This window comes from Vicugna pacos, chromosome 11 (genome assembly GCF_048564905.1).
Source record: "Vicugna pacos chromosome 11, VicPac4, whole genome shotgun sequence".
In the NCBI taxonomy this organism is placed as follows: domain Eukaryota; kingdom Metazoa; phylum Chordata; class Mammalia; order Artiodactyla; family Camelidae; genus Vicugna; species Vicugna pacos.
The window spans coordinates 30,859,883-30,886,828 of NC_132997.1; the positions used below are offsets into that span (position 1 = coordinate 30,859,883).

The 26,946-nt window shown below is 41.8% G+C and overlaps 1 protein-coding gene across 4 annotated transcripts in view; it reads left to right on the plus strand.

Moving 5' to 3' along the window:
• MTR (5-methyltetrahydrofolate-homocysteine methyltransferase) overlaps positions 1 to 26,946 on the plus strand; it is an 89,476-nt gene that overhangs the window by 8,797 nt on the left and 53,733 nt on the right. For all 4 annotated transcript variants that reach the window (XR_012077299.1, XM_072971043.1, XM_072971044.1 and 1 more), the window contains exons 5-15: positions 997 to 1,089; positions 2,484 to 2,590; positions 3,786 to 3,845; positions 4,603 to 4,697; positions 8,037 to 8,137; positions 9,259 to 9,320; positions 10,340 to 10,407; positions 12,424 to 12,503; positions 15,078 to 15,190; positions 18,192 to 18,332; positions 19,446 to 19,631. Coding sequence is in view for 3 of the 4 variants with exons in the window: in XM_072971043.1 (XP_072827144.1) it covers positions 997 to 1,089; positions 2,484 to 2,590; positions 3,786 to 3,845; positions 4,603 to 4,697; positions 8,037 to 8,137; positions 9,259 to 9,320; positions 10,340 to 10,407; positions 12,424 to 12,503; positions 15,078 to 15,190; positions 18,192 to 18,332; positions 19,446 to 19,631 (1,106 nt within the window). In the remaining variant the exon portion in view is untranslated. The remainder of the gene's footprint in view (positions 1 to 996; positions 1,090 to 2,483; positions 2,591 to 3,785; positions 3,846 to 4,602; positions 4,698 to 8,036; positions 8,138 to 9,258; positions 9,321 to 10,339; positions 10,408 to 12,423; positions 12,504 to 15,077; positions 15,191 to 18,191; positions 18,333 to 19,445; positions 19,632 to 26,946) is intronic.

Here is a 26,946-nt window from a genome sequence, read left to right on the forward strand (position 1 = left end):
TAGGAAGTTAGACACAGCATACTAATGAAGACTGAGGCAATTTATAGGAACTCTGTTTCTGGGAGATAATGTTTAAATCTGGAAAGGCATAGACTATTACCCCAACAGGATATTAAACCAGCTACAGCAGGAAAGGATAAAGACATTTTTCTTATGGTCAGACTTGTAACCTGTTCAAAGACTGGATTATCAACTAGTTGTTAGTCTTCTCCAGTTAAATGGTAAAGCATAACCCAGATTATTGCATGGTTAAAATCACCAAAAGCAGTGAGCAGTATGACCCTGACTTCTGATACAATATGTAAATGAACACAACTTCTCAGGCTCTTCTAGAAGCACCTAGACTCTATCCTAGAGGAGAGGTTATTAAAGAATTACCAAAAGAGTTGATCTGTTTTGTACTTTAATTTCAGGCTTTATAATTATTAATTGTGATTTAGTATTTTCTCCCAGTGAAGGCCCTGCCCTACAACGTTGGAGAGCATTTCAAGGTCAGTGCTGCTGTGAGGAGCTTTTGCAGCACCTGTGTTAAGTTCATGACCTTCAAGTTTTCTTAAGAGTAAGGAGAGGGAATTTGTCCAAACAAAGCTTTGGTGGTAGAAAAGGATTACTACCTGAAATGCTTTGAAGCCAGATATGTGAGAATTCAGAGTTTTGAGGTTGGCTTGGTGATAACGTGCACATATGTTATATTTCATAATTTCCCCAGTGGGGTCCATGACAGCCCTTGTAATCATACATTTATTTGCAGTAAAATCTGTGAATCATCCACTAAGTGGTAAAAAGACTATAAATAGCCCCTTGTAGTTCAGGAGAGGTCAAGTTCTTTTGTCAAATGAAGTAAGAAAAACCTTGGGGCATTGCGTCTTTTGGATTTCAGAGTTGTGGACAAAGGATTGTATGCCTGTGTTTTAGGGGAAATCTTACAGCCTACTGACTCACAACAAAAAAGTTGAGCTATTTAGAAATTTCACACCTGTTTTTCTTTTCCCAAAGGAATTAAGAGGTTTGTGGCAGGAGCGCTGGGTCCAACTAATAAGACACTCTCTGTGTCCCCATCTGTGGAAAGACCAGATTACAGGAACATCAGTGAGTATCAGGTGTGATCATTGACCTTGGGCAAGTACCTCTGTGTTTCAGGAATCTGTAGATCTATAAAATGGGCCCAGTACCAGCATCTACCTCAGGGCTATTGTGACTTAAGGGCTTATTTACAGCAGTCCCTGGAGTGCAGTAGACGTCTAAATGAAAAGAGCGCTGGGGGTAGTAGTAGGGTGTATTTTGAGCTTTCTTTCAAGGGTGCATGTTGTGGTGTTCTTTATCAGCTGTGGACCTAAAATCAATCAAGATAAAACTTTAAACTGAGTTGAGCAAATACAGACTCGAGGCCTTGGTCTGTTGTAGAATAACCCACTAGACCCCCACTGTATTTATCAGAAAGCAGTCTAAACTATATGAACATACCAGCATTATAAACCAGATTCTGTAAGCTGACTTGCATTGAGATTTTATGAACAGTCTGGAAATCAATTTTAACTTCTTAAGCATCAGACTACAAAAGACAAAAGTTAAACGATCAGAGCTGAGTGGTAGTGATACTGCGTATGGTGATGAGTTTTGTGTGGATGACAAATTCTGTCAAGTGTGGTTTGTGGGTCTGGGTTACAGACACATTTTCCACTAGGGGTTGCTCCTTCTGGGCTTATGTGTGGTCCGTGTTTCCTTTGGTCTGGGCCTGACAACGAGGAGCTAACGTTTCTCTTGTGCTATGTAAGAGGCAGTGTACTTAGTGTAACAAGCATAAGCGTGCTTCTAGGCTTGTCTGTTGAATATATGGGCATCTCTCTGGGGTGAGAGGTAAAATAGGGAGAGGGATGACCTCTCAGATGGAAATAGAGACAACTCAAGACATTTCTGACAGAAGTTTTACCTTGGAGTGATTGAGCACTTTTTGATTTTAGGCTGAAATTGCCCATCAGGCAGGTTTCTTCTGACAGTCTCGGTGTCAGAGGGCAGAAGCAAAATCTACAGGACCACCGGCTTTTACAGCAGGGGGTGTGGGAGAATACCGCTGATGCATCCGGATCAGTGTGACACGTTTCGCAGTTACTCCTCACTCATCCCTGAATTGATTGATTAAGACCATCCCTGGAAAGAATGATGTTTCAAAGATCTTGAAAGTAACGGACAGGGCTCAAGAAGTCACACACCTTCTCACACACCCCCCGCAACCAGTCCTTGGCTCATGCTTGGGGAGAGAAGGCTATATGCTAAGTGTTTAGGAGCAGTTGTGTTCAGTTTGCTGGTTTAACTTTCCGTCACTGCCGTGTTTCCTTGTTTGGTGTCTTACCAAAGGTGGTGTTCCTCTTAAATTATGCATTATAAACCAGCAATAGTTAGTTCAGCGGTTGCCAGGCCTGAACTCAGCATGTCCTGGCCGTTCAGAGGAATCTGATATCCTGGTTGTGGTTGATTTTTTGCAGCATTTGATGAGCTTGTTGAAGCCTACGAAGAGCAGGCCGAAGGGCTTCTGGATGGTGGGGTTGATATCTTACTCGTTGAAACTATTTTTGACACCGCCAATGCCAAGGTGAGTTAAAGGAGAGAAAAAGGGGCGTGGGGGCGGTGTGAGAAGACCACAAATAGCTGTTACTAACTTGAGTAAAATTCCTCGATTCCATTTTACCTTTGACTGTTTTTTTAACTGAGCCCAGTAGAATGAAGGAAATTTCGAAAGGACATTTTTGTAACTTTAAAAAATGTTTTTTTAAAAATTATGAAAGTAAATATTCTTGTATTATATAGCTACTATATGTACGTAGACGCACAAGTAGTAGACACTATGCATGGCTCTTAAATTCTAAGGGTACATAAATGTGTGGCGTGAAAAGTAAGTATCCTTCCGTCTCCTCTTCCCTGAGGACAACCACAGTTCCTGGTGTGGGGGTTCTGACGGAGACTGATTGCAGATAACAGCGTGCGTGTGCGTGTGTGTACGTGTTTATGTTCCTTGTATATGCACTAAGGTGCGTAAGTGTATAGAATGAGAAGTAGATACCCTCATACGTACGTCTTTGCACAGTGTGTCTGAGGATAAATTTCTGCCAGTGAAATTTCCATGTCACAGGGTGTGGACACTGTTAATTTTGATCTTTAGTGTCAAATTACCCTCCAGGGTTGCTCTCAATTATACTCAATCAGCAGGTAGTACATGGTAGTGCCAGTCTCACCACACCCTCTCTGTTGAGCTTTTTGATGTTGTCCAATCTGATAGGTTACAGATACTACCTCACTAGTTTTAATTTGGACAGTCAGCCCTCCGCAGGCCTGGGTTCTGGTGTGGAAGGGCCTTGAGCATTAGAGGATCTGGAATTTAATAAAACATGGACAGCATAGATTAACATGGAACTTGCAGTGTCATAAGCTGTTGGTTCAAGTGCCACCATGTATACACGAGGCTGTGCAAAGTGGAGACTTCTGGTTTCTCTGTTTTTAATTTCGATTGAGAGAAAGAAGAAAGAGTAGCTCTTCAGCTCTTCCTCATCGGGGACACTAGTTCCAGGTGAACTTTCAGTCAGTGTTTGGTTAGAGCATGTACAGTGTTACACTTGAGAAAGGGGTGCTGGGGTTGTGCATTGTGGGGAGAACATGGTTCTCCTTCCCAGAGAACGCGAGGCGTCTCTTACCTAAAGAGGTCTTGGAAAAGGGGGTGTTCTGATCAGCTGGTTAGACCGACCTTTGACACAGACTCTCAGAAATAAAGCTGTCCTCTTTTTCCCTGACAGGCAGCCTTGTTTGCAGTCCAAAAACTTTTTGAAGAGAAGTATGCTCCCCGGCCTGTCTTTGTAAGTTCTCAAATACTTGCATGCTGTGTTTTGTTTTTTTTTATTAATAATGTCATTTTGAGGGTGAGGTTTTTGTTTTCCTCGCATGGAACTATCGATAGTGTCTTTAGGAAGCACATACTCAACTTCTTTAACTTCTTCTGTTCACCTCCCTCCTACCACCAGCCCTAGACCAACAGCAGTCTTATCTCTGGAAAAGTGAAGAAAATAAATCTGGAAGTGGTTTGTTCCACAGAAGCTGGGCTGAAGTGATCTCCTGAAGCCAGGGGCTCCCGCTCGTTGGGGCCCCTGCTGACTGTGAAGTGTCCAGTGCCATAGTCAGCAGACTGCCAGTGTGTTAATTCAATAGGCAGACCCACAGGAGGGTCTTAGGATTGCTTGCTGAGAACAGAGTCAAACAGGGGTGTTAGACAAGTCAGATGTTTGACAGCAGGAGGCCAGGATAACCTGAGGTTTCTGTGGGAGAGTCTCCTCCAGTGGGACTGGAGGTGTGAATTCTGAAGCTTTCTTGGGCATTGCTTTTGCCTCCCTGACTTTCCCTTTTCTCTGATTCTGTGGCTCACCAGCCCCTCGCCTGGGCACTTCGTATTCATCTGCTCTGACCATTATGAACCAGTGCTGCCTTTGAGTTTGAGTTCCACGGCTCTCTTCCTTGTAAAAGAACAAAGAAAGTCAGCTTGCTCACTTTATTTTGTTTCTGCGACTGTGTTCTTAATTTAAGTCAGTGTTGTTGACTGAGTTTACTTTGTCAATTCAGATTTCAGGGACAATTGTTGATAAAAGCGGACGGACTCTCTCAGGCCAGACTGGAGAGGCGTTTGTCATCAGTGTGTCTCACGCAGACCCACTCTGGTGAGTGATCAGTCTTTCCTCACTCCGTTCCCTTTGGGGGAATCTCTTCTGATGGCTGCAGACTGTGACCTAAGAGGGAATTGCTTGTCCCTGTGTCCACTGCACCACTTGCATGAGATGTTGGCTTTCCTTGAGGTACATTCCGACTGCCCCAAGGGCTTCAGAAGCCCACTGCCTAAACGCGTCAGCTAGAGGGGCTGGGAGAGTTCTGATACCCCCCGCGCCAGGTAGTTGCCTGTTTGTCTGCCAGTGTCCCCCTTACAGTTTGACTGGCTGGGCCCAGTAATAATACTTTACGTCTGTTATCAGCACTTAGATTTTTAGGGCTGTGCTTTGCAAAGGTTTTCACTCCCTGCTGGTGGAGCAACCAGAAGCAGTCTAGCTTGGAATAAGGTGGGAATTCTAAAGCTCAGATTTTTATCTTTAAAATTAACATGACGTTTACATCCTATTTTAAACTCTCTCTCTATTTTTCTTATCAAAATGGTTTGCATTATGTACCAGGAGTGAAGTGGGAGCTCCAGGAATATCCACGGTGTGCCTCTTGCAGGCACAGACTGCTCCTTCTGCCTGGAGGCTGTCTGCCTGCCTCTCTCCCTCAGCCGCCCTCACACACGAGCCTCTCAGGCTCCCCTCTGGAGTCCTCTCCTCCAGGGAGAGGGAGGATACCTTCCCCAGGGTGCCTTTCTCTCAGAGCGCTCTGTTCACTTTTATTACAGCCTTTGCCACGGAAGTGAGAGTAGTAGACATTTATTGAGTTTGCTGTACGCCAGGCTCGGTGCTGAGTGCTTTATGAGAATTGTCTCTTTTAATTCTGGCAAAAACACTTTGAGGTAGCTGTTGCTGTTCAGATCTTTTGCTTACTTTTTTAGTTGGTTGTTTTCTTACTGTTAAGTTTTAAGAATTAAAACAAAATTTGGGTTACCAGATACGTGTTTTGCTAATACGTTCTTCCAGTCCGTGGCGTGTCTTTCTCGTGCTCTTAACAATGTCTTTCACTGAGCAGAAGTTTTCAGTTTTAGTGAAGTCCAGCTTATTAATTTTTTTGTCTTTCATGAGTCCTGCTTTTAGTACTATATCTAAAAACTCATTGCCAAACCCATGGTCACCTAGATTTTTCTCCTGTGTTATCTTTATATATCTTTGTATCTTTAATAGTTTTGCAGTTACTCTTAGATCTATGATCCACTTTGAGTGTTCATGGTAGGTGTAAGGTCTGTGTCTGGATTAATTTTTTCACGTGGGAATGGCTGATTGTTCCAGTACCATTTGTTGAAAACACAGTCCTTTCTCCATTGGATTACCTTTGCTCCTTGGTCAAAGATCAGTTGACTGTATTTGTGTGATTCTATTTCTGGACCCTGTTCTGCTACATTGATCTATTTTTGCACTCAGCAATGGCAGAGATTCCTTTAGCTTTTCAGTGAGTCATTTTTTTTTTAATTGAAGTATAGTCAGTTACAATGTGTCCATTTCTATGTATAGCACAGTGTCCCAGTCATGCATATACATACATATATTCATTTTCATATTCGTTTTCATTAACTGTTATTAACAAGATACCATCAGTGAGTCTTGAAGTCAGGTAGTATCAGTCCTTCGACTTTGTTCTTCTTCAAGAATTGTATTATCTGTTCTGAGATGTTTGCTTCTCCATGTAAACTTCAGAATCAGTTTGTCCAGATGCACAAAATAGCTTGCTGGAATTTGGATTGGTGGTGTCTGAATATATATAAAATTGGGAAGAATTAATGTCTTAACAATTTTGAGTCTTCCTGTTCATGAACATGGAATATCTCTCCGTTTATTTAGACCTGCCTTGATTTTTTTCATCAGAAGTTTGTAGTTTTCCTGCTGTAGATCTTGGACATATTTTCTTAGAGTTATACACAAGTATTTCATTTGTTTTCATGCCAATGTAAACAGCATTGTGTTTTTCATTTCAAGTTTCAATACTTACTGCTGGAATATAGGTAAACAATTGACTTTTATATGTTAACCTTGTATTTTGCAACCTCATAATTGTTTTGGTTCCAAGAAATTTTTTAGTTGATTCTTTGGCATTTTCTACATAGACAGTCTTACTGTCTGTGAACAAAAACAGTTTTATTTCTTCCTTTCCAATCTGTATACCTTTTGTTTTCCATTCTCCTCTTAATGCCTCATGTAGGACTCCCAGCAGAATCTTTAAGGGGAGATGAAAGCAGACATCCTTGCCTTATTCCCAGGCTTAGGGGGAAAGCATCTAATTTTACGTCATTAAGCATGATATTAGCTGTAGGGTCTTTATAGATGGTTTTTATCACGTTGAGGAGTTCCCTTCTATTCCTAGTTGACTCAGATTTTTTATCATGAATAAGTGTTGGGTATTTGTTAAATAAACTTTTTATTTTGGAATAATTTCAGATTTTCAGAAAAGTTGCAAAGATAGTACAGAGAATTCCCATATGCTTTTTATCTAGTTTTTTCTAATGTTGACATTTTATATTAAGTATGATACTTTTGTCAAAACTAAAAGTGTATTACTATTAACTAGACTCCAGACTTCACTCAGGTTTCAAGTTTTTCCATTAATGTCCTTTTTCTGTTCCAGGATCTAATCTAGTATGTCACATTGCACTTAGAAATCAGCGTAAAGGGAAAAAAGTAAAATGTGAAAAAATAAAAGATGACACTGTGCAGTCCCTTCATAGTTAATTATTGAATACCTTGAAGGCCCCAGTGGCTCCCACTGAGAGTGGTTTTGGAGGGTTTAGCAGCTCTACTTTGATCTGTTTTATTTGAGTCTGCAGTAAGTTTCTCTGCAAAACAGAGAGCCCCTTGATTTACAACCAAACAAGCCCACTTAATTTATGAGAGGACAATTCCAAGTCCAAGGTCACCTTGCAAGTCAGTTGGAGCAAAGACTAAGTCTCGGTCTTCTGCCTCCCTAAGTGGCTTCTGTATGCCATCAGCGCTCCTTCTACCTCCAGGGTTTCCCTTCTGCTTTCCTTTGAGTATTGCTTTCCAGTCAGATGTTTATTAGCAGTGGTCAGTTTGCAGACATTTCTGTTTCACGGTGCACCATTAACTAAACTGAACTTACTTAAGGAGTCACGTCCATAAGCAGGGTCCTTGAGCTGTAAGATCATCTGATGTAGGAGACACAGGCAGAATTATTCAGTGTTGCAGGGGACTTCAGTGAGATGCCTTTGACTGTAGCTGAATAAACGTGCTTTGAATCAGGAGATTTATTATCTGCTTGTTTTTAAATATACGCCTTTTCTTTATCATAACTTTTTATACGTGTAAATATTTAGAGTAAAAGAGGATGCTTCTAATTTCTTTTTGTTTTCCCAGCATTGGATTAAATTGTGCTCTGGGTGCAGCTGAAATGAGACCTTTTATTGAAACAGTTGGAAAATGTACAACAGCTTATGTCCTCTGTTATCCCAATGCAGGTATGTTACGCGTGGGAAAACCCAAATACACAAGATTTGAGTAGACAGGGTGATAGATCTTGATTAAAAGAGTTTGTCTTGCAGGTCTTAGTATGCTGTTTACTTTCAATGGGAATTTTCTAACTAAAGAGCATTTGGGGCGAGACCACTGTTTCCCTCTAGATTTGAAGGAGCAGTTAGGCTCAGCCTGAAACCATCAGAAGTGGACAAAACTTGGGGGAATGGAGCCTAGTCACTTAGCTGACCAGAGCCTTGTCTTTGACAGTGCTCACCACCTGGACGTGGCCAGAGAGATGAGTGCAGAGACCACGAGAGAGAGTCCTTCTCTCTGTGCCGCTGTGTGAGCCAAAGAGCAGATAAAGAGCCTTGTGTGTTGTTGCCTTTTTCATTTCTGAAAGTTAGGACTTCAGTTTGCTGTATGTCAAAATTTCAGACATAAATGTAGACAGTTCTCAAACTATCTATTTAGTATTGGTAATCCATTCTGAGTTAGCCAGATTTCCTGGTGAATGTTTTTGAACACTGTTAGCTACTTGGGGCTAAAAATCATTTTCCAGTCTTCTTTCTCCAATTATATACATTTTAATGGGCAGTAAATTTCATTTGCCACCAGGAGTAAGATGACTGGAAGGGGATAATAAATCAAATAGAAAATTGGACAATTAGATTCTAACGTCTTACTTGGGAAAACTTACTTGAAAGCAGACTGGGTGTGTTTTGCTTGTTGTTAATCGCATGTCTGGGGCTCATTAGTTCAAAGGAAGTGTGGCACTCCCCTAGTCCCCACCCCAAGCAGTTAGGTAACTAGAATGAATTTCCTTTATGGGAAGGGGAGGGATGGGGGTGGGGGAATGTGGCCTCATATAGTACTGATGCTTTTCTTTCAAATGGAAGAGAAACAATGGACATTTATTGTCCTCTGATTTTTCGTTTGTTTGTTTTTTGGTGTGGCATCTCTGTACTTACTATGTTTAATATTAAGTATTCTAATCTGTTTTTGTAAGTAATCACCATTTAGTTACAGATTAAAAATTCGCTAACCTTTTACCCTAAAGCCTTTACAAATACTATGATTATTTGTTAAAGTAGTTTCTGATAATGATTAAAATATCCTTTCATAGGTCTTCCCAATACCTTCGGTGACTATGATGAATCTCCGCACATGATGGCCATGCACTTAAAGGTCAAGAATCCTCTTTCACTTGGTTTTTAAGAGACAGAGGAATGGAAGTTTTGATTTGGAATATTTAGAAGCAGACTTTCCCCCTAAAGAAATCCCAGTGTATATATAACAAAAGCTTAAGATGAATTAAGATGGTGGAGGCAGAGTGGGGGGCTCACTGTGAGCATCCTCCACAGCTGGTACTGGTGGCTGCTGGAGAATTCCCAGCGAGGTCCAACCTGCACTAACTGGAATTTGGCTCTTCCGCAGCCCTCCCACTGCTGGGTGGAGTAGATGTCTCCCTGCTCCCCATTGCCACCTCCCCGATCTCCCTCCTCTCCCATGCCCCTCCCATCTTTGAACCCCCGGTCATGAAACCATGCTGCCCACTACCCCTACTTACTACTGACCCTGTGTCTCTTTTCCTTATTCCTTGAGTTTTTAGCTTCTGGCTTTCTACCCTTCTCTCCTAAACTGTTTCTGCCTTAATTCTTAGGATTTCCGTCCCTTGTGGGATGCTCTTTGCAGCTTTCTGACATCTCAGTTCCTTGACTTCCTCTCTGTTACCTTGTCCTTCAAACCAGCTGTGGGTAAATTCCAGCCTCCATTGTCCAATACGTAGCTTCTGTGGCATGTGGTTATTGGAGCACTTGAAATGTGGCTGCTGTGCCTGAGGAACTGAATTTTTAATTCTTTAAGCTTAAGTTTTAGTTGACTTAAATTTAAAAACTGATACATTATGTGTTATTTGAAAATGCATTATTCAGCTCACATTCATTCTGTTCAACATATGGGTAGAAAAATCTTTCTTTTGATCAAATAGGCAAATAAATATCTCATTACATTTCATAGTATTTGAAATGTTTTAAGTCTTACATCTAAGGCTTATGAATGCTTTATATCTAGAGTTAAGTATGTTTAGCTCTCTCCTGAATGTAAAATTAGTTACTCAGGCAATGTAGCTCTCTTCTGCAGCATTGGTAGTGGTGAACTTAGAATTCAGATGAACTGCCTGAAGCCTTTTCTTTCCCTGAGTGCAGGATTTTGCTGTGGATGGCTTGGTGAATATAGTTGGCGGATGCTGTGGCACAACACCAGATCATATCAGGTGATAGTCACTTCTGAATGTTTTACCTTCTGTGCCCTCAAAGTTCATATGTTGAAGTCCTAATCCCCAATTTCTCTGAATGTGACTGTAATTAGAAATAGGTCCTTTAAAGAGGTAATTGAGGTTAAATGAGGTCATGTGAATGGATCCTCATCCAGTGTGACTGGAGGGGACACAGACACACACAGGAGGGACCATGTGAACACCAGGGAGAAGGGAGAAGGCAGCCAACTACGAGCCAGAGAGAGAGGCCTCAGAGGGGACCAGTCCTGCTGACACCTTGATCTAAGACTCCTAGCCTCCAGAGTTTTGAGAAATAGACGCTACTATTTAAACTGCTCAGTCTGTGATATTTCATTGACAGCCCTAGCAAACTAGGGTACTTCACATGAAAGATTCCAGAATTTAAAGTACAGAAGTAATAAAATGAACCCCCATGTGCCTATCACAGTTTCCTTAATTTTCTACATTTTGCTATTCTTATTTTCTCTTATTCTCCAGCTTTTTTTCCCTTAGACTATTGCAGAACATAACCTAGATATCTTAGCATTCTGCCCTTAAATACCTGACTAATATTTGAATTCTCAAGGAGGGACGGCTCTTATTTCTTGGGCAAATGCATGCCTCCGGGGGGAGGATATAGCTCAAGCACTAGAGAACATGCTCAGCATGCACGAGGTCCTGGGTTCAATCCCCAGTCCCTCCTCTAAAAACAAACAAACAAACAAACCTAATTACCTCCCTCCAAATAAATAAATTTTTTAAAAAATGCATGCCTCCATTAGAATCTCATGTGAAAGGAAAAGATGGTAAGCAGCAAGCACCTTGAGGTCTAGAGAAGTGTCTTCACCTGGCCTGGCCCAGTCACTGCTTAACCCGCGTTGCTGAGTGAGCACGTGAAGGAAGTGCATGAGACAAGGGCATAGTGAAGGGCGTGTTCAGGTCCCTGCACTTTTGTGGCCTATAGGAGGATTGGAGTTCAGTGGAATAGAGCACAGTTTAAGACTGTTTGTGTTTGGGTTTTTTCCACTAGATTGACTTGTGATCAGATTTTGACCCAGTCATCTCACTGTTCTGCCTCTGTTTTCATGTGCATATGTTCACTCTGCTGAATTACCTGATGTGTCACTGCTTTTGTTGACGTCTGTGATAGACTCTATTAAGGGTCTGTATAGTTTTATAAACATCTTTTAAGTAATACCTGAAGGCTGTCAGTTGTTGAAGATAGCTTACCTTTGGATCTCTTTTTAAGATTATCTCCCTTATAAAAAGAGTTGTTTTAAAAATATCTCTGTGTGTGTGTGTGGATCTACCTGTCTCTCTCTACATATGTTTGGTGCTTTCACTTTGACACTGACATTCACATACTAATTTGGGAGGTGTTCGTACTGGTCCTGATAAATTTAATGGAGTGTCCAGATTTTTCCAAGTAGATCAAAGACATAATTCATTAAAGCTGATAAAGTTAAGAAACTATAAATAATTAAAACAAATTTTTAGGAGCAATTATTTTGAAGTTTTAGTGATGTATTACTCTGTACGCTCCCTTCTATGTGTGTGCACTTGAGAAAAACAGACCTAAAGGGTTTAATTTCCTTCACCCTTGACCCTCCTTTCCTGTTTGCTTTTCCTTCCCAATGATTAGGCCTTTTTTTATTTTAAGCTCATGAGTGAGGAGGGAGAACCTAGTTCACGTGTGGATTTGGTGCAGTAAAGGACACCGCAGGTTTGGAAGGGAGGGAGAGAGTCGCTGTTTGCACTGTGCAGGCCGTCCCGTCTGGGCTCACGTCCGAGCTCAGATGCCGGTGCAGTCAGTGCGCAGCAGACTGGGCCAATACAGAGACACTGAAGATTGTAGATTCGTTTTCTGCATTACTGAGAAAACTAAAGAGCGTAATTGCTGCTTCACATTTGGAACTTGGTGTATAATTATGTTAAATAGACTTAATTTCATAGCTGGAAATTAGTTTATTTTATTCTGAATTAATGGATATAGTGTTTTCTCTTTTGACTCAGAGAAATTGCTGAAGCTGTGAAAAACTGTAAGCCTAGAGTTCTACCTGCCACTGTTTTCGAAGGGCATATGCTACTGTCTGGTAAGTTGTAAAGATACGAGGTTTATGATTTCAGAAATCATTGGAGATTAAGTTAGTATGTTTAAGTTGTAGTGATGTTTGTGCCAAGGAACTTTTTTATTAGGCCAGAGGATAGTACTTGTATTTTTTGCCACTTGAATAAATTCTAGTAAAGAACCCTTTGTTTTTTTAAGGGTGAGAGCGGGAAGACATTGACTTCAGGGAAATGGAAATGAAGGCACAGATAGTGCCAATTAGAATGATTGTGCACTGCTTTGAAAATACACCTAGGTCACCACAGCCTAACAATTCAAATTGTCATATTGGCTGCTGGTCCCTGAGAAGTCCACACTGCCCAGTTTCAGTGTTTTGTAATGATGGCAGCTTCTTCCTGGAAAATTTTGTTTCCTTCTGAAACACCATAGTCATGCTTTTACATTGACCATGTGTTCAGGACTTGACAAAGAATCGTGGCGTTTGTCATTCTGTCTTGTTCTCAACAGCCCTTTGGGGTAGGCATCGCTCCTTTTTCAGGATGAGTTTTTGTGTTCAAATAAAGAACATTGGTAAAATAGTTCATCATGCCAACTGTTAGAAAAATAACTTTAAATTTTATATTTTTCCCACAATACTTTAATGACGTAGTTTTAACTAGTATCTCTAAGCAAAAAAAATGTATAAACAGATTCTTAGGAAACCTGCAAATACATAGCACGCGAGGAATTATGCACTCTAACAACTGAGAATTTAACACTTCTCTAAACTGATACCTTTGTTCCACGTGTTCTTCTAAGGAAAGTGAAACGAAGTACGAGTGACGGTGAAAGTGATACTCACCGTTCTTGCTCAGAACATGTTGCATAGAGTTAATCCCAGTGAGTGAAGACGAAGTCGGGTTAGAAATACGCCTCTTCAGGCTGCCCTTTCTTTCCTTTTATACTCCAGAAGACAGGACAAACTAGAGGAGAAGGGATTTATGATTTATGACACACCCCTTGCCTCGAAAAAGTGGCTTGTCAGAGAGGATAGTTTATTTCATCCTTAGATCTTACAGCTATTAATTGAGCTCAGTCAAGGACTAAGTTAAAATTGTCAACATTTGCCAAAATTGAAACAGGAAAGAACCATTTAGTTATAATTTTTAAAAAGAATTGTAGGAATGAAAGAATATTTCTGATTTGAATTTCTTGTGCTATTTCTAAATTGTTTTTAAAATCACCTGCAATTAGATTTTAGGAATGATCAAACACTCTTTATAATTGTTCTTTTATAAATTGCAGACTTGAGAAAAATTTGGTTTTTATAACAGATACTTCACATTCGTAATAGATCAGAAGTGCTTTGTGTGAAATGCTTCTAGGGCAATGACACAGGGTCTCTCAGCATGTAAATGTTGGTTTCCCTGCCTGTCTGACTCGGGATCAGGGGTGCCCTGAGGCCAGTGTGGAGGGTGAGGCTGTGAGGATGTTACCAGTGGGAAAGGAGACCAGGAGCCAAAACCGGGAGCTGACAGTCTCCCCGGTCAGGGAACAGACGACCTGGAATAGCTGTGTTGTTACCTGTCTTGTGTTTATTATTTTTCTCTTCCTCAGAGCTGTTTCCTCCCCAGCCAGTTCTTTGGCAAAGGACTCAACAGCCTCTTTTATTAACAAGAGCAGCTGTGATTTGTGATTGCTGGCACTAATTTTATGCTCATCAGTGTAGTCTCACTTTACAGCAGTATTGTGAGGCAGCTACTTTACGGACTGTCCTCTGTAAGTTCAGAGGCTCTGAGGGAGGTCTCCTGGGTTGTTTGCTGAGATGGCTGCGCAGGGCTTGGAACCCTGGGCTGCTGTCCCCAGAGCCTGCCTGTAACCGTCGAGCAGGACTCCTGCGTCGTAACACTGGAAACACAACGAGTAACACAAAAGCGGTAGAAGGCCTTTTCCTGCAGTGCTACTTTGTGCTGCAGGTTGCTTTTTCCCTTGCTGTAGTGGACCCACGTTAATTCATCTGGTATTTGCCCCTGAAGTGGCCTGTAATGGGGAGGTGTTGTGGCCCCTTGGCCAACAAGGGGAGAGAAGCAGAGAGCCCAGGTGGCCTGCCTGGGGCCGGCTGTCTGCCAGGGCTCCGCCCGCACCCCTCTCCCTTTGCCCGTGCTGGGTACCGGTTGTTGGCCTCTAGATCCACACACACTGTTGGTAGGATTAAGAATGCTTGCTCCCTCTGGCTTCAAGCCCATGTCTGCATGAACAGCTGCGAAACAGTCCTTTCTCACTTCATGGCTTTTGTCTCAGACTCTGGGTTAAATAAGATATGATGATAGTTTTTGCTTGTTTCTCAGAGCTGTGTGATTCAGCTTTTTAGAGAAAATCGCAGTTTAAAACCCTGAAATATCTCTTCTTTTGAGAGTTCTGGTTATAAACATACAGTCTTTGTTGTGTTTAAGTATCCCTGGGGGGAAGGCCACGGTCCTATTTCCACATTGGATCTCCTGTCTAGTCAGACATGCAGTGGCACAGAAAGTTCTTTTGTTTCTCATGAAAACATTTGTTTTTCTGTCTCATATTGTCATATGCATTTTCAGAAAGTTTTCAGAATGCTTCTCCTTTTAAGGTCTGGAGCCCTTCAGGATTGGACCGTACACCAACTTTGTTAACATTGGAGAGCGCTGTAACGTTGCAGGATCCAAGAAGTTTGCTAAACTCATCATGGCAGGAGATTATGAAGTGAGCATCTTAATGAAACCCTTGAGGCATCTGCCATGTTTTTGGCTAAGACAGCATGCGAATGAAACAGCCCTGCCTTTTATGGTTATTAGCAGAGCTGCTGGGAAGTGGGAGAGGAACGGGGAAGTGTGTCTGCAGCAGGCTGGGCTGGTGGGAGGATGAGGCTTCAGAAAATCCGAGCTGCTGCTGTCAATATTTGTCAGAAAGTACTGCCCTCGGGGTTTGAAGTGGGATGAGATTGGAGGGATACTGGTTCTAGCTGTTCCTACTAATTGTGAAGTAAATTGAAAAATTTGAAGGTTCTCTTCATTTTTGCTTCTCACAAATCTTTCTAGGGAAAGGGAAAGCCAAGAAAATTCCCACTCATTTCCTCATGACCACTTCAAACACGGACAGTGTTGTACTGTTGATTCTGTTAACTATGAACTAAAATAAAAAAGCCAACACAAAAGAATGGGCCCGGCCTTGGAAAGTTTGCAGGATGGCTTAGCCATAGTGCTCTTCAGCTCAGTCACTCTGGATGAGCAGAGTTTAATACAGGTAGAGCCTACCCTGAACACCTGGACAGCATTTTTCTCTCTTATGCAAATACGAAGTTAAAAATGGACGGATTTGGTTTGGGCTTTGGTGATTTTTATTTTTCAATCCAACTTCTCTCGTTGTAAGGTTTTGCAGCCTTTAGGAAGTAGACCTTCCTACAACCAGTCTCAAAGTGGACTTAGTTTGAATCAAAAGGAAAAGGCACCTTTATCATCCTTTGTGGACTTGTTAATGACTGCTCCACGGCACCCTGCCAAGGTGTCCCTCTGCGGACACCTCAGTAGGGCCTGGCTACCTGGTTACCTGGCCGACAGTCCACTTCCCTTTGTTCCTGCTAGTGCTCAGCCAGCATGCGCTTCTGCCGTGGCCTCCCCAGTTGAGAAGCTTTTACAGGGTGGCTTTGTTTGCATATAGGATAAAACCCGAACTCCTGAGGACATCATCCAGTCCTCTCCACTTGGGCACCAAACCTCCTTCCATCCTGATCTGGCATCTGAACGCTCCAGGAGGTTTGCTTCTGCCTCGGCCTTTGTCCATGTTTGTTCCCTTCTGAAATCCTTATGACCCTTCGTGGTATAGTGTTCTTCAGCTGGCGATGATTCTGTTTACAGTTTGATTCTTACGACCGTTCTGTGCTTTCAGCTCTCAGATTTGATAGATTTGATGCTGAGAACAGGTGGCGTTTTAGGAAGAAGACAAGTGGGAGTGATAGCTCTCATTTAACAAGGTCTGATTACATACATGCCAGTCGCTGTGCTTAGCACTCCGTGGCACTCCTCATGTAGTCTTCACAGGCCTTTGAGGTAGGCCCTGTTGTTCTCTCCATTTTACACTTGTGTTATTGGGGGTTTGGGGAGGTTAAACACCTCTCCTTTTGTTTCGCAGCAAGTGAATGATAGACCCCAAGTCCACCAAAGCCACGCCCTTACCCACTCTGCTGTCTCTGCCTGGAGGACAGTGGGGGAGGAGGCAGTGAAGCCGGAAGGGGTTCTGTAGGAATGCCTCCTCACTGGACTCTAGTTTCCCCTGCGTTAGTGACCCCTTACGGCTCCGTGGTTAATAAGATGAGCACTGACCTGAAAGAAATTCCGCTGCTGTCTTTTTGCTTAACTTGTACATCTTGAAACAGATCACTTCATTTCTTTGAGCCTGTTTGGGAATGTTGGCCCACCAAGCAATTAATCTTTGGCTCTTACAGTTTAGAAAAGTCAGGTATTAGCATCTCTGTAAACCCTTTAAGAGCAAGAACTGTGACTTACACTTGTTTTTTTTCTTATACACATTGCTGATACCAAAAACATTTTTTTGATTTGTAGAATTTTATTTTGATCCTTTTTCTCTGTGTACCTTGGGTCACTACGAATGGTCTTTCCTTGTGACTTGTGCCAGAAGGTTTCATGCCTGTTCTGTCACAATGATGGCTAAACATTTCTGTGGTTTCCTTGGCTAAGAAAAAATTAGGACAATATCAGAATCTACTGTTGATTTTATCCTTGCTTATTTTTTTCCACTATGAAGTGTACAATGAAGACTTAAACAAAATAAAGTCGCAGTTGTCCCAGTCAGCTAGAAAGTGTTACCGGACACGTTTGTCTTGTCCAGCACTATTCAGAGGAAAGCGGGAGACACATGAGACCTTTCTAGATTTCTAAATGCTTGAAATCTGTTTCAGAGACAAGCTAGTAGTCATGAAATCATGAGGAAATAAGGTAGTACACTATGTGGGAACGTTTATAATTGTTATGGAAGTTTAGAGATAGTAGATCATTGTGGAGTAGACAGTGTTTCTCAAAGTATGCTCTCTGGAACACTGATCTTACAAGATATTCTTTAAATGATTGAAAGTGGGAAATGTATTTTGCACTTGGAGATTTACAGCACATAATAGTGTTAAAAAGGATTTGAAAATCCTTTTAGCATAAAAAAGTTTATTTAACTCATATTTCATGTAACTTCTGTCAATAGTGTGCAATGAATACTTTGCATATTTCAGTAGATGCTGAAGAGTGATACACGTTTTGGATGGTTTCTATAAGGACTTTTCTTGGAGGAGATGGGACTTGAGCTGGGTCTTAAAACAGTATAGGAGGGAAGGGGGTTGAATTCCCAGCGGAGGGAACAGCATGATCGATGCCACAAGTAGAATCGGATTTGACTGGGAGACAGTGCCAGTGAGGAAGGAGTACCTACAGCTCAGTTACATAGGAAGGCAGGGTGGGTCCCAGGGGGCCTGGAACTCCAGGCGATGCACTGAGGTTCTTCTCTTGAGGAATCAGAGCCTCGGTGGATTGTGACACCCTGTGATGGAAGAGATGTTAACGAGAGCTTAATCTGTGACTGTTGAGAGTAGGCTCATGGTCGGGGAGGCTGCCTAGTTAGTCCAGTGGTAAAGGACTACTTTTGTTAGCCTTCCCTGAGTCACCCTCTCCTAATGCTGGTTTCTGTTGAATTCTTTCCTCAGGAAGCACTAAGTGTTGCCAGAATGCAGGTGGAAATGGGAGCGCAGGTGCTGGACATCAACATGGACGATGGCATGCTTGATGGTCCAAGCGCAATGACCAGATTCTGCAACTTCCTTGCTTCTGAGCCTGACATTGCCAAGGTCGTACCGACTCTTACTCGTCAGGGGAATTAGCGTGTGTTGCTCTGTCACTCTTTTAACTTTGTCAGTTTCCCCTTCCTGTGTCATCTCAGACAGCGGTTTTCTGATTTTCTGTCTTGAAAACCCAGTGGTTTCTGATCGTCAGTTTTCTCACTTCATGATAGCCTTCCTATACCAACCAGACTTCAGAGAGAGATGTGACTTCAGCCTGGCTGTTTCCAAGGTTTCTGGAATTGGTCACAAGAATTGGTTGAGTTTCCTCAGATGTCTGGATAGGCTAAGAACCAACTTTTCGTGCCTTTGAAGGATATACTTACCTGTTCCTAACAGAGACGAAGGAACTCAGTTCTTCCTTTTTGCAGGAAGAAGAGACCTTTTCAGGCTTATCAGAGTAAGACAAAATTATAAAACGAGATTAAAGTATTGTGCCATCTTCTACATTTGTTCTTTAAAAGGTGAAAGTTAATTTTTGTGTCAGTCTTTTCAAAAATTTTAGATGGATTCTGAAAACTTTAAAAATCTAACTTCATTTCTCTATCATTGAGTTTGCGATAAGTGATTTTTGAAGTTTTGGGGTATTTTTTAAAAGAAACTTCCTAGTGCTTTAAGAGATAGGGCTGTCATTTATTCATTATAATTTATTCTAACTTACACATTATTCAACAAATGTGCTAAGTTAGAAGTCTTGTAGTAAGCAGTGAATTCCATTAACCCATCCTTCATTTGTGTCTCAACTCCTTACTAAAAAGCCTCATTACTCCTCTGGGAGTAAATATTTTGAGAATTTGAGGTGCAGAGAAGGTAAATGACTTGTTGAAAGTCAGTCAGAATCAGGGGGAGCCAGTGAAATGACTTTAGTGGTTTCATTTTGCTGCTTAGCTATGACCTTTTGAGTTACCCATTTCTGGCCCACGCGTGTGGTCTCTTGTGAGACAGGAGTTATGCCAAGTCTTTTGGGCTTTAAGAATAAGATTAAAATCCTGCCTTTGTTATACTACTGGTATTTGTTAATTATTTCCCTACAGAAGAAGGAAGGAATATCTGGGAGCCGTTGGAAGGGAATCTGTGCTGACGTGTCATCTTTCTGTGATTTTCTTGCCCTTCTGACTTCAGGTGCCCTTGTGCATCGACTCTTCCAACTTTGCTGTGATTGAAGCCGGGTTAAAGTGCTGCCAGGGCAAGTGTATTGTTAACAGCATTAGTCTGAAGGAGGGAGAAGACGACTTCCTGGAGAAGGCCAGAAAGATTAAGAAGTTCGGGGCTGCTGTGGTGGTCATGGCTTTTGATGAAGAAGGACAGGTGAGCGATTTCTTTTGATCTGGCCCCATTGTGTTACACAGGCTTAAAGCAGTGCAAGAGAACTGAGTCCTGAACAGATCTGTACATCATGTGTATGTGTATACGTGTGCGCACACACGTGCATGCCTCAGAGAGATTGCGGGTTGGGTTCCAGGCCACCATAATAAAGCAAATACTGCAATGAAGTGAATGTTTACGCTATGCTGTAGTCTGTTAAGTGTGTAATAGCACTGTCTAGGAAGACGACATATCTTAATTAAGAATACTTTATTGCTAAAAAATGTTAACCACCATCTGAGCCTTCAGTGAGTGATAGCAGCAGCATCGAAGATCACTGATCACAGATCCCCATGAGAAGTAGAAAAATAGTGGACAATTCTGCATTATTGAAAAAATTACCAGAATGAGACACAGAGACATGAAGTGAGCAAATGCCATTGGAAAAATGGTGTCAATAGAGTTGCTCAACACAGGGTTGCCCCAGACCTTAGATTTGTAAAAAATCCAGTATCTGTGAAGTGCAGTGAAGTGAGGGGTTTCTGTAGATCTGTGTGTGTGTCCACACAAGTGCATATACATACATGAGCACACATACTTACATCTATATACATGAAAATTTGATTATATAATAAAGACTTTGTATCAGTTGAGAAAGGAGTTGTTCAATAAATGCGGTTGGAATTACTGTCTATGCAGCTGGAAGAAAATAAAATTAGAGCCCCATTTCCAACCATATACTAAAATGAAATACACATCAATTAAAGATCTAAATGTGAAAAAAAAATAAAGAATATATGGGAAAATATTCATGTAAACTTGGAAAGCCAGAAAGAAAACTGGTAGACCTGTTTACATAAAAGTGTAAAGGTTTGCATGGCGAAAGATAGGGTCCTGTTTGCAGCATGAGCAATAGCAGTGGGTTAGTATCCCTGGTCTGCAAAGAGTTTCTATAAATCAGAAAGTAAAGCGCCCCAGACAGTTCAGTAGAAGAAGGAATAAAGGAAATGAATAAACGATTTATACAAAAAGAAATACATGGGCAATAAACCTATGAGAAGATACTACACTTAGTAATGATTAAAGAAATAGAAAAATGAAGCAATAACATGATAATAGTTTCTTTTGTGAAATAGAGGGAAAAAGGAAAAGATTGATAAATGGCAGCTCTCATATTGTCTCGGAATCAGAGGGGCAGTGGGAAGCTTCAGATGTAATGATCGTTTAACCTGGGTGATGGGTGTGCAGGGATTATTGTTTTATACCTCACATGACGTTCATAAATACTTTTATGTCAGTTCAGGATTTAATTTAAGACAGTGTTAAAAAAGAATCCATGCCCTGTAATTCAGCCCCTTCCTGGGAGTCTTATGCTAGGTTGAGTGCACAAGGGCATGTGTTCACATGCACTGTAGTGCTGCAGTAGCGAAACACTGAGAAGGCGCTCCGTGTCCATTAGTAGGGGAATGCTTCACTGTGGCTACATGCCAGGTAGACTACTGTGTAGCAGAAACAATGAGGTGATGAAAGCATGTCTAAAATACATTGAAAAGTTAAAAAATGTGGCAGGATCCTGGTTTTATTTAATATAAAAGGATTTAAACGGATACATGTGTGTTTGTACAAACAGGAAAAAATCTGGTAGCTGTTAACTGAAGGGCAGAGTTGAATTGACTTCTTTTTTTAATATATTTGACAAGTGGTAGGGTTATATGTTCTTTTTCTTTCTTTTCTCTTTTTTGTATTTTTAAAGTAAAACCTTTTTTTACCTAAAGTATTATTGTTTTGTACAAAAGACATTTTCATCGTGAGGAAAGCTCACATAATCCAGAAGAGTGCAAAAGAGAGAGAATATTGATAATGAACATGTACTGAGCTTTCACTTGTCCCAGGTAAAATCAGCTTTTCCTCCCAGCATGTAAGTGCTAGTTGTGTATTATTATTTTTGTCTTTTTTTACGTGAGGAAACCAGAACGCAAGGACTTTACCTGACTGTTGTCACGAGGGTAGCGAGCAGTCGTGCGAGGATTCGGACCTAGGAGACGTGGGTCTGTGCTAAATGGCTGCATGAAAGAGTCCAGGGTAAGGCTGTCAGGGAAGAGATGGCTATTTCAGAAAAGGTGGTCTTGAGAAACCCCTCTTAGGAGGAAATTTGAAAACCTGAATAAAATGAGAAAGCCATGTGGACATTTAGGGAAAGAGAAGGTTCTAGAAAGTAGAACACTCTGTATGCACTACTCTTCTGTGACTCCTCCGACTCGACAAAGGCTTGGCATCTTCTCGTCTTAGTAAATACGGATTGCGATTCCATCTTCCATGGTTGCATTGTTCTCCAGTGTGTATCTTTTACTTAGCTATTGCATAAGTCGCAGTTGTTTCTAAGTTTTTAGCAGCATGGCCAGTGGTGACGGGCACCCTAATCCCACAGCCACTCCCCCCTGTAGAGCAATTGTCTCAGGTCGTAGAAGGGGTCAGTAGGACAAAGGGTGTGCGCATTTAACATTTTGATACACGTTGTTAAATTGTCCCCCTGAAAAGTTGTCTGGTCATCTTCTGTTGCTGGTTTAGTGTGGTGAGACCTTTTGACATTATTTTTACTGAAGGTATATATGCAGTTAGAGACAAATAATTCTTTTTATGAAAAACAGAAGCCATAAACCCTCCAGATCCTCAGAGGTAACCACTTACAGTTTAGCTAAATCTTGTATCAATTTACTTCCTTATCTTCAAATTCTGGTTTTAGTTATTATTTACTGCCTTTCCGTGGTGGTTAAGGATTTGACTTTTTCACCATTCTCTACCCCAACTCCACACATCTTTGCTTTTACCCCTCGTCCTTCCAATATGGTTAATTTTAGTTGTAACTATTTTGGCACTTAGATTTATAATAAGCAGTGTAAAATCTGAGCCATGTGTAGTATGCCATGATTCCTTTTCCTTTTCTGCACCCTATTTTTTCTCCATGAAGTTAATACGTACCTTTTTGTTTGCTTTTGTTTCTTATATATTTTCAGACTGTCCCCTACTTGTGTAAATTTCCAGTATCCAGTGTATCCAAACACATTAAGTAGACCGTCTTTTTAATTTCTTGGAGACTTCTCTCCAGGTCTTCTGATACAATCTGGAAAGGTGCTCCGCAGGCCGCCTGCACAGCTGTCACTGAGACGTCCCTCCCCATCATCTGGGCAGTTCTTCTCACCCCCCTCACAGGTGTTCAGATCTCTTGGTTTCACCTCTCATTTGGGAAAGTGCGTTCTCTGGTAGCTTCTTGTGAAAGAAAACATGGCAGTAAATATTTTGAAACCTTACGTGTCTGAAAATAGCTTTATTCTTTTACACTTAATTGACAATTGTGCGGGTGTTGGAGTACAGGCTTGAAATTGTTTTCTCTGTGTTCTGAATGCACTGATCCATGATCTTGTAGTTCCCATTGGTATTGATGAGAAGTCCAGTGCTGTTCTAACCCTTGATTCTTTGTCAGAAACCTATTTATTGTTCCATTTTCCGGGTGCTTCTTGGATCTTCTACATCCGCGGTGTTTTGAAATCTCATGGTGGTGAACCATGTGTTTACGCTGGGTGCTCAGCAGGCCCTATCTGTCAGGAAGCTTATGGCCACAGTTGCAGGAAGCTTCCTTGAATTTTTTATCCTCTCTCGGCATGTGCATTACTCAGACACTAGGTGTTTTGGAAAGATGGCCTAATTTTCTTATCTTTTCAGCTTTTCAGAGCTTTTCAGCTTTTCAGCTCTGACATTCTGCTCTGTTCTATGTGAGATTTCTACGTCGATACTTATCTTCCATTGAGTTTTATGTCTTCCTTTATCAGGAGCTCTTTTTTGTTATCTAAATGTTCTTTTTCAAATTTTTATAGCAACCTGTTATCGTTAAGTGGAGGCAGATATCTTCTCTAATTCATTCAAATACATTTTGAGCGCCTAGTGTGTGCCAGGCCCCGAGGAGTCAGCAGGGAACAAAACCTGATCCCTGCCTTTGTGCAGTTGATGTCCTTAGGGAGCAAAGGAAGTAAGAAATGAAGACACACACACACAGACACACCCACTCAGACGGTGTTGAGTACAGAGAAGGGTTGTGGGGAGGGGGAGGGGGATGTGAGTACCAGGGTGAGGGTGAGTGCTGTGTTATGGAGGATGGTTTCGGACGGCCTTGTGGATCATGTGACATTTTAGCAGAAACCTGACTGGGGTGAGGGAGTGAACTGTGTGAAAATGTAGGGAAGAGTGTTTTGGGCAGGGGGGGGCCTTGAGATGGACACACGCTTGTCATGTTTGGAAGCCAGCGGGGAGGCCAGTGCAGTACAGCTGGGGCAGAGGGGAGAGGAGGAGATTGGGAGGTCAGAGGTTAGAAAGGTAGCAGGTCATGTCACGCTGGGCCTGGGAGACCGCTTTGTTAACACTTCGGCTTTTCCTGTGAGTGAGCTAGGAAGCCACTGAAGGGTTTCGAGCAGAGAAGTGAACATGGTTCAATTTATGTTTTAAAACTACTCTGGTTCTTTGTGGAGAATGGTCTGTGGGGAACAGGCAGAACCTTTGGAGGTTGTTGCTGTGGTCCAGATGACAGATGACGGTGGCTAGGACAAAGGCAGGAGCAGTAGATGTGAGAAGTCGTGTGTTTCTAGATACGTATTTAAGGTAGAGCCAGTGGGACCTGCCTTCACACTGATCATGAGAAAGAGGAGTCAGGGATGGTTTTCGGGTTTTGGGGCCTGGGCAGTTGAGCTAGGGAGGACTGTAGCAGTCAGTTTGGATGGGGTGAGGAGAAGTTTGGGTTTGCATTTACCAGTGGCATGTTGAGTGTACGGTGGTGGAGGTGAGCCTGGCTTTCATGGACAAAGTCTGGCTTGAAGATGAGATGCCCTTACTTGGGGATTGTTTGTTCATAGATGGTATTTAAAGCAGTGAGACTGAGTTCACCAAAGGAATAACTGTAGAGAAGAAGTCTTGGAGGTCTTGGAGCCATAGTGCTTAATGGTTGGGAGGAAGAGGAGACTCCGTGAGACGGACTGGGGAAGCGACAGCCTGTTTGGTGGGAAAGGCACCAGAAGGAAGGGTTCACCTGGAAGCCAAGGGGAGAACAAGCTTCATGAGGGCATGACAGGCTCTTCTAGATCAGGTAGAGGAAACCAGGAATTTACCTTTGGATTTAGAAATGGGGTAGTTTATGATCTCGCTGTGCTGTCTCCAGGGAGACGAAGGCTTAATTGAAGTGGGTTCAAGAGAGAATAGGAGAATTGGAGGTAGCAGGTATATACCGTTTCGGGGGAGTTTTATCATAAAGGGGAACAGAAATAGAGCAGAAACCAGAGATAGATATGAGGTAATTAAAGGGTGTTTGTGTGTGTGTGTAGATGGTGTGACAACCAGTTTTTATAAGCTGATGAGAATGATTGATCTGGCAGAGGGGAGGAACTGATGCATGCACAAGAGAAAGGGGTCACTTGCTCAGTCCGTGACCTTGTGAGTTGACAGGGCTGGTGATCATTGTGCAAGTGGAGGGGAGGCTGTGCGCTCACAGGCTGCGGAGAAGGCTGAGCGTGAGTGCAGACCTGCAGGCGCTCCTAGAGGTCAGTGCACAGGGCGTCTGTGACCACTGCCATTCTCTCAGGGAAGTAGGAGGCGGGGTCAGCTCTGAGAACGAGAACCGAATGTTGTGTGTCCACAGGGAAGGGCCGTCACTGCCGGTGCTTTTAAAAAACGTGCACCCCTGGGCTCCACCCCTTGTTTCTGACTCATTTGGTCATTTGGTCTGGCTGAGTCCTCATAGCATCCACATCGGGGTAGCTGCCATCCCACTTGACAGAAAGGCAGGCCAAATGGCCAGAACGTGATGGAGCCAAGTTTTGATCCCTGGTCTGCCTCCTTTGAAGACTGATGCATGTTTCTAAATCCTTTGTTATCTCCACTGCATAGTGCTTGATTTCGTCTGAGAACAAACTTTTCCAATTTAGATTTGAATGTGACCACAAATAAAAAGCAAATGTAGGGGAAATTTTTTTAACTTGTTAGTTATGAAAGAATGCATATTAGAGCAATATTAAGGTACTGTTTTGTCCTTACAAAGTTGGTAAAAGTAAACTTAAAAATGATCACAATCTGTGCTGGTACAGCAGTGGTGACCAGAAAGCCGCATTCACTGTGAGTGTAGTGTCAACCGAGACAGGCCTTTTGAAAGACACGATAATACGTGTCAAGAGAGGCGTAAAAGTGTTCATACCATTTGAGCTAATGATCTCACTTCTGGGAAATTATCCCAAGAAAAGCATTCAGCAGCATAAGAATACTTCCTATATATGCGAAGACTTTTTGCCAGCTTTTTATTGAAGATACAATAACCTAAATGCCTGGACAGAAATTGATAACTTAAGTTACATCATTCTACTGAAAAATCCGGAGTTTTTTGGTATTAGCTTTGAAGATTCTGGAGCAGCATGACAGTGCTTACAAGATTGAATAAAAAAAAACAACAGTTACATAGACATTGTATGTGTATGTGTATAGCTGTGTAAAACTACATTTGATAAAGATTGGAGGGAAACGCTGTGAGCAGAATAATTGTTAGAGTAAGGTGGTGAATTAAAGATGCCTTTTCAAAAGCTGCTTTTCCTAGTTAAAACTACTTTTTCTATATGATTATGGACTTATATATGCTCATTGAAGAATTGTGGTTAAGTGTTGAAAATTATAAAGAGCAAAGCGAAAAGTCAAACACTTGAAAAGTTCAGAAACCAGTAATACAGATATTTTGATGCAAAGGCACTTCTGTCAGTTGAGTTCTTAACACTGTTGGGTGTAACAGTTAAGAACCAAGCTTCACCGTGCTTGGATGACACCGTTGGTTATAAGGAGAAAGCAGCTCTCTTAAGTGGAAAACCGTTATTGCAGCCAAACAAAGCAGAGGAACTCAGACGTGCTTTCGTTCCAGTACACGATGGCTGTCTTAGCTGTTTGTTTGTGATCTGCATTGCGATGAAAACCAGAGTCGAGGCAGCATCAAGGCCAGCTATGACGGAGAGGACTGGCTCAGAGATTTCTGGGTTAGAAGGCAAATGAGGAAGCCTTTCTGTGTTGTTTGTTGTTAGTAGTTTTGATCAACTGAAATTTTTAACCCTAAAATAACAAAATATACATGTTTTTGTAATATGTGTAAGATTATATAAAATATGATAAAGAACATTTTATTATTGAAATTTCTATGTGAAAAATAACTTACCACTACTCACTTTCTAGATTTACTTCTCCTTTCTAGTTGATGTCATCATTTTATATGACAGGTTTTGGTAAGTAAGGTTTCTTAGAAGCA